At 42.7% G+C, this 10,545-nt stretch overlaps 1 protein-coding gene across 2 annotated transcripts in view; it reads right to left on the bottom strand.

The window, feature by feature from the left end:
• The window catches only part of LOC115227428, a 28,692-nt gene extending 18,395 nt beyond the window's left edge, over positions 1-10,297 (bottom strand). The window contains exon 1 of one of the 2 annotated variants that reach the window (XM_029798261.2): positions 10,137-10,297. In XM_029798261.2, coding sequence (XP_029654121.1) covers positions 10,137-10,151 — 15 coding nt within the window. In that variant the 5' untranslated portion in view covers positions 10,152-10,297. The remainder of the gene's footprint in view (positions 1-10,136) is intronic. The other variant, XM_029798262.2, reaches the window with a different exon arrangement.
• Positions 10,298-10,545: the final 248 nt, after the last annotated feature.

Consider the following 10,545-nt stretch of genomic DNA (forward strand, 5'->3'; position numbering starts at 1 on the left):
GTCAAGCAATGCTAGGGGGACAAACACACACACATACATACACACATATACATATATATACATATATACGACAGGCTTCTTTCAGTTTCCGTCTACCAAATCCACTCACAAGGCATTGGTCGGCCCGGGGCTATAGCAGAAGACACTTGCCCAAGATGCCACGCAGTGGGACTGAACCCGAAACCATGTGGTTGGTAAGCAAGCTACTTACCACACAGCCACTCCTTTATTTACTACATAAATATATATTTTATAAATATATATTTTATTTACTGGTCGATGATGATACAGAGAATTAATATGTAGCATCTAGTTGAATGAAGTAATCTATGCAAGAAATTTCAGAGGCAGGAAATATAGAAATAACAGCTTAGTGGTGGTTTTCAGTCATGTGGTGTAGAGAAATAGAAGGACATAGCAATGTCGTGAATGGCTGGAGTGATGCATGAGACAGATTATTTTCTCTGTTAATTATGTGACGAAACGGGGGGTCTAACAGGAGGAAATTATGTCTAAACATAAGTGCAGAGCATAATATCATCATCATCATCATCATCATCATCATTTAACGTCCGCTTTCCATGCTAGCATGGGTTGGACGGTTCAACTGGTGTCTGGGGAGCCCGAAGGCTGCACCAGGCCAGTCAGATCTGGCAGTGTTTCTACAGCTGGATGCCCTTCCTAACGCCAACCACTCCGAGAGTGTAGTGGGTGATTTTATGTGCCACCGACACAGGTGCCAGACGAGGCTGGCGAACGGCCACGCTCGGATGGTGTTTTTATGTGCCACCGACACAGGTGCCAGACGAGGCTGGCAGATGACCACGCTCGGATGTGTGTTTTTATGTGCACCGACACAGGTGCCAGACGAGGCTGGCGAACGGCCAGCTCGGATGTGTTTTTATGTGCCACCGACACAGGTGCCAGACAAGGCTGGCAGATGACCACGCTTCGGATGGTGTTTTTTTTTTATTGTGCCACCGACACAGGTGCCAGATGAGCTGGCGAACGGCCACGATCGGATGGTGTTTTTATGTGCCACCGACACAGGTGCCAGACAGGCTGGCAGATGACCACGCTCGGATGGTGTTTTTATGTGCCACAGACACAGTGCCAGACGAGGCTGGCGAACAGCACGCTCGGATGGTGTTTTTATGTGCCACCGACACAGGTGCCAGACAAGGCTAGCAGACGACACGCTCGGATGGTGTTTTTATGTGCCACCGACACAGGTGCCAGACGAGGCTGGCGAAAGCCACGCTGGATGGTGTTTTTATGTGCCACCGACACAGGTGCCAGACAAGGTTAGCAGACGACCACGCTCGGATGGTGTTTTTATGTGCCACAGACACAGGTGCCAGACGAGGCTGGCGAACGGCCACGCTCGGATGGTATTTTTATGTGCCACCAACACAGGTGCCAGACAAGGCTAGCAGACGACCACGCTCGGATGGTGTTTTTTTTATGTGCCACCGACACAGGAGCCAGATTTGGCTGGCGATCGGCCACGATTGGGTGGTGATTGTTACGTGCCCACAGCATGGAGGCCAGTCGGTGCGGTACTGGCTACACCCACGTTCGGATGGTATTCTTGTGTGTCACCGGCACTGGTACCACAAAGATACAAATTCCATTGATGTTCATCTATTTTGATTTTGTTTGATTTTCACTTGCCTCAACAGGTCTTCACAAGTGTCACAAGAAGGAAGGTATGCACAGGTGGACTGACTACGTCCTAGGTAGGGGCCACGGGTTATGGCCTGACTAGTCTTGCCGGGTCTTCTCACGCACAGCATACTTCCATAGGTCTCGGTCTCTAGTCATTTCCTTGGTGAGACCTAAAGTTCGTAGGTCGTGCTTCACCACTTCGTCCCAGGTTTTCCTGGGTCTACCTCTTCCACAGGTTCCCTCATATATAAAACTGTAGTTGTGTGAGTGTCTGTCCCCTTCGATTTAGATTCCTAACTACTCCCACATTTTGCGGTGCAGTTTGACCAAATTCGGGTATCTTATAGTCGTGATTCATATCGAGCCCGTCTGGGTATTAGAGCGCGTCTACGATGAGTCTACGATTTTAAAAATAATTTAACATCATTTTTTATTCCATTTTAATGCATAATTTTTCGTGTGTCGATGGCGGCGGAGTTGGCGTCCACGCTCACGCCTGCACCTGTTTGCTTCTCCCACTCCTTCCCTACCTCGTGAAGCTGTGGGGAAGGGAGTGTAAGGAAATCAATGTCGTAAAGCGTTGTCAAGGAGACCAACGTTCTTTTAGAAGAACGACTTCATGGCTTGAAGACACCAAAACAGAAATGGCTAAGAAAGCCCGAATTGGCATCTATAAGGGAAGTAACTCTCTAAAAATGCTTATATAGTTATTTCCCTTACAAACCCGAGCAACGCCAGGCGATACTGCTAGTGATATATAATATTATAATAATAATAATAATAATAATAATAATAATAATGAAATTATTGTATACAGTGCTCAGGTGCACCACAACTTGTCAGAAAGTGCGTATAAAGTACAAGCAGTAATGTACAAATGTCTGGGAAGCGAACGGTGTATGAGTCAGATACATGCTTGCGTGTGTATGTTTATTTACCATTATTTTACAATACCTTGCTTCAACGGGCAGGTTTTGATACATCCAAAAGCATGCAAAGTAAAGTTTGTGTTCTCTTCATTGTTTAGTAGTAATTCCAGAGAGAGATAGAATAATGTTGTAAGAGAACAGAATTAGAGATAGAGAGAGTTGTAAGGTGTGGGATGTTGTCTCACAGTTGCTGACAGTAAACTTCATTCTCACTGAGTTATCACCGACTGTGACTAACTGATTTTTGCTTGGGGTGTGATTGTTTATATAACTATCCAGAAGTTTGTGTTTGTGTCCTCTTCATTGTTTAGTAGTAATTACAGAGAGAGATAGAATGATGTTTTAAGAGAACAGAATTAGAGCTAGTGAGAGTGTGGGGCGTTGTCTTTCTTTTCCCCTCTGGCCGTTTTGTCTTCCTGCTTCTATGATTCTAGTGGTCGGTTCACTAACTGATGTTAGCTCTCTCTCAACTCACAAGTTTGTCACCAAGGTGACTAACTGATTTTTGCTTGGGGTGTGCTTGCTTATATAAAGATCCAGAAAGATAGATATATCATTGAGAACAATAGATTTAGTTGGTCTTGTTATCTATTCTAGCTTTTGGTGAAGTAGAAGAGGTTAGAAAGGGTCAAGTGGTGAAGACATTATTTCGGCCTAGCTAAAGGCATCTGGAAAATGTAAAACTGCTGTCAGAGAAAAACCATTGTTCCACCGTGGGAAAAGTTCTGTTGCAGTGTTAATTTAAATTTGGCTGTGGTGGATCAAATCCACTTCATGCAAGCAAGATTCGTTACATATTGATAAACGTAATTCATTACCTCTTCCTTACTTTCTGGCCTAGCTAAAGGCATCTGGAAAATGTAAAACTGCTGTCAGAGAAAAACCATTGTTCCACCGTGGGAAAAGTTCTGTTGCAGTGTTAATTTAAATTTGGCTGTGGTGGATCAAATCCACTTCATGCAAGCAAGATTCGTTACATATTGATAAACGTAATTCATTACCTCTTCCTTACTTTCTGGCCTAGCTAAAGGCATCTGGAAAATGTAAAACTGCTGTCAGAGAAAAACCATTGTTCCACCGTGGGAAAAGTTCTGTTGCAGTGTTAATTTAAATTTGGCTGTGGTGGATCAAATCCACTTCATGCAAGCAAGATCGTTACATATTGATAATGTAATTCATTACCTCTTCTTACTTTCTGGCCTAGCTAAAGGCATCTGGAAAATGTAAAACTGCTGTCAGAGAAAAACCATTGTTCCACCGTGGGAAAAGTTCTGTTGCAGTGTTAATTTAAATTTGGCTGTGGTGGATCAAATCCACTTCATGCAAGCAAGATTCGTTACATATTGATAAATGTAATTCATTACCTCTTCCTTACTTTCTGGCCTAGCTAAAGGCATCTGGAAAATGTAAAACTGCTGTCAGAGAAAAACCATTGTTCCACCGTGGGAAAAGTTCTGTTGCAGTGTTAATTTAAATTTGGCTATGGTGGATCGAATCCACTTCATGCAAGCAAGATTCGTTATGTATTGATAAACGTAATTCGTTACCTCTTTCTTACTTTCTTTAGCTTGGATATTTCAGTATTTTAACTTATTGAGCCAGAGACCATATATAATATAATATGTCAGCCTGGAGTACAATGTAATCGATTGTAGCTTATGGATAAGAGCAAGAGCAAAATGAAAGTGAAAGTAAATTAGTAGCACAATGGTGATTGGAAGAGAAAGTGTTGATACTGTGACTACAAATCAATATTACTTTGCTAACACAGCAACACTTTCCTTTTGTCGGTTACCATCAGCTATTGTGTGTGTGTGTGTGTGTGTGCGTGTGTGCGCGCGTGTGTGTGCGTGTTTGTGTGTGTTTGTGTGTGTGTGTTTGTGTGTGTGTGTTTGTGTGTATGTGTGTGTGTGTGTTTGTGTGTTTATGTTTGTATGTGTTTGTGTGTGTGCATGTGTGTGTACGTATGTTTGTGTGAGTGTGCTTGTGTATGTGTGTCTGTGTGTGTGCGCACACGCGTGTGTGTGTGTGTATGTTTGTGTGTGTGTGTTTGTGTGTGTGTGTTTGTGTGTGTGTGTGTGCGTGTGTTTGTGTGTGTGTGTTTGTGTGTGTCTTTGTGTGTATGTGTTTGTGTGTGTTTGTGTGTGTATGTGTACGTATGTTTGTGTGAGTGTGCTTGTGTATGTGTGTCTGTGTGTGTGCGCACACGCGCGTGTGTGTGTGTGTGTTTGTGTGTGTGTGTGTGTGCGTGTGTTTGTGTGTGTGTGTTTGTGTGTTTGTGTGTGTTTGTATGTATGTGTGTGTGTTTATGTTTGTGCGTGTTTGTGTGTGTGTATGTGTGTGTGTACGTGTGTTTGTGTGAGTGTGCTTGTGTGTGTGTGTGTGTGTGTGTTTGTGCGTGTGTGTATGTGTGTGTGTTTGACAACAGATGTTGGTGTATTTGTGTCTCGGTAACTTAGCAGCTAATCTATAAAAAGGAACATCTGTCGAGGTGATATGTTAGAACTGAATATGCTTGTGTGTGTGTGTGTGTGTGTGTGTGTGTGTGCGCGCGCGTGCGTGTGTGTATGTGTGTATTTGTGTGTGTGTTTGTGTGTGCGTGTGTCTGTGTGTGTGTGCGTGTGTCTGTGTGTGTGTGCGTGTGTGTGTATGTGTGTGTGTGTGTGTCTGTGTGTGAGCGTGTGTGTGTGTGTGTGTGTGTGTTTAACAACAGATGTTGGTATATATATTTAATAGTTAAGCTATAAAAAGGAACATGTCAAGGTGACATGTCAGAACTGAATATGTATGTGTGTGTGCGTGTGTGTGCAGCAGAAGGTAATGGCAAAACTTCTGCTGACTCTTTCGCCACAATTTTCTCTCATTCTTTCCTCCTGCATCTTGCAGCTCACCTGCGATGGACTGGTGTCCCTTCCAGGTGGGGAACCTATACACCACGGAAACCAGGAAACCGGCCCTTATGAGCCAGGAATGGCTCAAGAAAGAACAAAACTATGTATGTATGTATGCATATGTGTGTATCTCCTACCGCTCTATGTCATGCTGGTGAGACCCATATTGGAGTACAGGATTCAAGCCTCTTCTTATCTCCTCAAAGACATACATCATCTCGAAAGAGTCCAGAAGCTGGCTACCCGCATGGTTCTTGGTCTCAAGCATTTGTCTTATGAAAAAAGGCTGAAGATGCTCGACCTTTATTCTCTAGAAAAACGACGACGCCGTGGTGATCTCATTCTTGCTCACAACATCATAAGCGAAAAGTGTAACCTCTCGAAAGAGCTGTTCTTCACTCCTGCTCCAGAGCGTCGGCTGCGGGGTCACTCCGAAAAGCTCTATCTGCGACGATTTCATCTCAATCGAAGGAGAGGGGATTTCCACGTCCGGGTTGCAGATCTGTGGAATAAGCTGCCGAACAAGATAGTGAAGATGCCGACGACTGCTCGGTTCAAGGTCTCTCTTGACCAGAAATGGCCTGAACTCTTTGCATGAACACCACCCTGTGCACAACTCCATGTCCCCCTACATGGCCTTGCTTTTTGCTTTTTGAGCCAAATTAACTTAACTAACTATCATCATCGTTTAACACCTGCTCTCCATGCTGGCAAGGGTTGGACGATTTGACTGAGGACTGGCGAACCGGACACATTAACCATGCATAAACATGTTTGTATAGGAAATAAACCATATCACTGCGATGTCTGTGGTTAGGCATTCTCAGTAAGTCATGGGTTGACTAAACACAAATGTATTCATACAGGAAAGAAACTATATGACTATCACATCTGTAGTGAGTAGTTCTCTTAAGTAGATCACTTAACTAAACAAAAATAGGACATTGTAACTGACCCTGTTGTCTATTGTTCTCTCAAAAAGAGATCATTTCCTCTCCAGATATGTAATAATATAGAACAGTAAATGTATTACTTTCAAAAAGTCATTTGTTGAAAATAAATATCTTAAATAACAAACAGGAGTGGCTGTGTGGTAAGTAGCTTGCTTACCAACCACATGGTTCCGGGTTCAGTTCCACTGCGTGGCACCTTGGGCAAATGTCTTCTACTATAGCCTCGGGCCGACCAAAGCCTTGTGAGTGGATTTGGTAGACGGAAACTGAAAGAAGCCTGTCGTATATATGTATATATATATATAGGCGTAGGGGTGGCTGTGTGGTAAGTAGCTTCCTTACCAACCACATGGTTCCGGGTTCAGTCCCACTGCATGGTATCTTGGGCAAATGTCTTCTACTATAGCCTCGGGCCGACCAAAGCCTTGTGAGTGGATTTGGTAGACGGAAACTGAAAGAAGCCTGTCATATATATGTATATATACATATATAGGCGTAGGGGTGGCTGTGTGGTAAGTAGCTTGCTTACCAACCACATGTTTCCAGGTTCAGTCCCACTGCATGGCATCTTGGGCAAGTGTCTTCTACTATACCCTCAGGCCGACCAAAGCCTTATGAGTGGATTTGGTAGACGGAAACTGAAAGAAGCCTGTCGTATATATGTATATATATATAGGCGTAGGGGTGAAGGTGTGGTAAGTAGCTTGCTTACCAACCACATGGTTCCGGGTTCAGTCCCACTGCGTGGCATCTTGGGCAAGTGGCTTCTACTATAGCCTCAGGCCGACCAAAGCCTTGTGAGAGTGGATTTGGTAGACGGAAACTGAAAGAAGCCTGTCGTATATATGTATATATATATGTGTGTGTGCATGTTTGTGTGTCTTTGTTTGTCCCCCAAGCATTGCTTGACAACTGATGCTGGTGTGTTTACGTCCCCGTCACTTAGCGGTTCGGCAAAAGAGACCGATAGAGTAAGTACTGGGCTTACAAAGAATAAGTTCCGGGGTCGATTTGCTCGACTAAAGGCGGTGCTCCAGCATGGCCACAGTCAAAGGACTGAAACAAGTAAAAAGAGTAAACATAGTGGTTCGGCAAAAGAGACCGATAGAGTAAGTACTAGGCTTACAAAGAATAAGTCCCGGGGTCGATTTGCTCGACTAAAGGCGGTGCTCCAGCATGGCCACAGTCAAATGACTGAAACAAGTAAAAAGAGTAAGAGTATCTGCGTATCTGATAACATTATATTTCTAGATTACTTCATTATTATCTCCGTTAGTCACATTGCATGTCATTCCGGGTTTTTTTACCTTTTTTTTAATAAAAGAAAATCATTTCTTCAAAATATTCACCATCATCACCATCATCATTTAACATCTGCTTTCCATGATGGCATATTCATGTATAATGAATACACCTTACTTCCCTGGGCATGGATACATTGAAACTCCGACGTCTGGCAGCTGACTTGGCAGACACCCAAAAAATTATTAACCCTCTTACAAACAATAACTCTGAGCACCTTTTCAAACTCCACGCATCTAACACCTGTGGACATGTTTACAAAGACAGAAAACAGCACAGCTCCCACGACTTTTGGAAACATTTTAGAATACCCTCCATCAGGCATTTGCCATATTCTGAACGCCTTGCTTCTCTGGGCATGGATACATTGAAACTCCGACGTCTGGCAGCTGACTTGGCAGACACCCATAAAATTATTAACCATCTTACAAACAATAACTCTGAGCACCTTTTCAAACTCCACCTGTCTAACACCCATGGACATGTTTACAAAGTCACAAAACAGCACAGCTCCCATGACTTTCGGAAACATTTTTTCACGCTAATAGTTGCTGAAGCATGGAACAAACTGCCAGCATCAGTTGTTGGTTGTCGGAGCACTGCATCCTTCAAAACTTCCATGCTTCCTGAGATTCGCCAACACTACACCTGATCTTTCTCCCCTCCATACACACGCAAGCATGTATCTGACTCATATACTGTTCACCTCCCAGACATTTGTACATTACTGCATATGCTTTATACGCACTTTTGACAAGTTGTGTTGCACCTGAGCACTGTATACAACAATTTTATTATTATTATTATTTAAAAACTCCAACTGTCTAACACCCGTGGACATGTTTACAAAGTCAGAAAACAGCACAGCTCCAATGACTTTCGGAAACATTTTTTCACGCTAAGAGTTGCTGAAGCATGGAACAAACTGCCAGCATCAGTTGTTAGTTGTCGGAGCACTGCATCCTTCAAAACTTCCATGCTTCCTGAGATTCGCCAACACTACACCTGATCTTTCTCCCCTCCATACACACAAGCAAGCATGTATCTGACTCCTACACTGTTCACCTCCCAGACATTTGTACATTACTGCATAGGCTTTATACGCACTGTTTGACAAGTTGTGGTGCACCTAAGCACTGTATACAATAATTACATTATTATTATTATTTCAACACAACGTGACAGTCCCGTAAGGGAATCACACCACCGCTGTTTAGCCCTAGGAAGCATCGACGCTTCCTGCCGGCTTTGACACATTTCCCGTGTCCTTATATTTGCGAAGGCTAGACAGGCATCTCAGCTAGCAGGGCTCACTATCCCGGACTGATGACGGGTTAAGACCCAGAAACATGCATGTCTTCAGGTGTGATTCCTAGCTGGTGGGGGTGCTTGCCTCCCCTTTGCAGATATGCCACAGGAAATGTGTCAAAGCCGACTTGAAGCGTCGATGCTTCCTAGGGCTAAACAACGGTGGTGTAATTCCCATACGGGACTGTCACGTTATGTTGACAGTATGCAACCACTCTATCTCTCCACCACCGCTCATGTCTCTCTGAGACATTTAGAAATTCAATATTTCCTGAGCACTGTATACAATAATTTCATTATTATTATAATAATTCTTTCTAAGATATTTCCAGACGTAAGTAAATATGCTATTGATAGACAGGGTGAGACAAAAGTAACACAAAAAGACATTTGACATTTTGGATCTTTTCCGTTTGAACGGCAGTTTTTTAAAATAATTTCCACGTAACTAAACACTTTTAAACTTCGTATACTGGTAGAATGTGTTTATAAAACATCTTTTTCTCTTGGCTTTATTGAGAAAATTCTATAGTTTGTAAGATATTTGTTGTTTTTTTTTCTTCAATTTCTGCAATTTCAACCAATCACTGACGTCTATTGAGGTGAAAACATTCTGTGCCATATGAATATGTCCCTCGTTTAAGAAACAGATTGGGTTTATTTACATTTGTGAAGGAAAAAGATACCTTTCCCCCTAACCCTAACTCTAACCCTAAAACAGATTGAAATGCAATAGATCGATAGTAGGGTCATAATTATGGGCAACAATTTCAACCAATCAATGACGTCTATTGAGGTAAAAAAAAAAACATTCTGTGCCGTATGACTATGTCCCTCATTTAAGAACAGATTGGGTTTATTTACATTTGTGAAGAAAAAAAGATACCCTAACCATAACTCTAAACCTAACCCTAAAATAGATTGAAATGCAATAGATCGATACTAGGGTTATAATTATGGGTGAAAATTTCATATGACACCGGTAGAAAAAACTGCCGTTCAAACCGAAAAGATGTGACATTTTAAATTAATTATAAAGCGTTGTTTTTGAAATGAGCAATAAATGAGGGGAAGTCAAAAATTACCTGCACTTTCACCATAACGTATCTTTATTGTTGTTACACTGCTTTCCTCGTATGGTGCTTACGGTTGGTACTATTGTGGTTATGTGATCGAAGTTTGAACATGATCACGCCATTTTTCTTTCTGCAATATGCACTGAAAAAGAACAAAGAACAGGTTCCGAGAAATAGTAATGACTCATTCGCTAGGAAACTTCTATACATTAATTCTGTATATTCCCATGTAAAATTTTCAAGTGTGTGGTAGATAGTGGTGGTGGGGGTGGTGGGGGTTATGTATGTGTGTATGTAGGCGCAGGAGTGGCTGTGTGGTAAGTAGCTTGCTAACCAACCACATGGTTCTGGGTTCAGTCCCACTGCGTGGCATCTTGGGCAAGTGTCTTCTGCTATAGCCCCGGGCCGACCAATGCCT

This window comes from Octopus sinensis, unplaced genomic scaffold (assembly GCF_006345805.1).
Source record: "Octopus sinensis unplaced genomic scaffold, ASM634580v1 Contig03086, whole genome shotgun sequence".
In the NCBI taxonomy this organism is placed as follows: domain Eukaryota; kingdom Metazoa; phylum Mollusca; class Cephalopoda; order Octopoda; family Octopodidae; genus Octopus; species Octopus sinensis.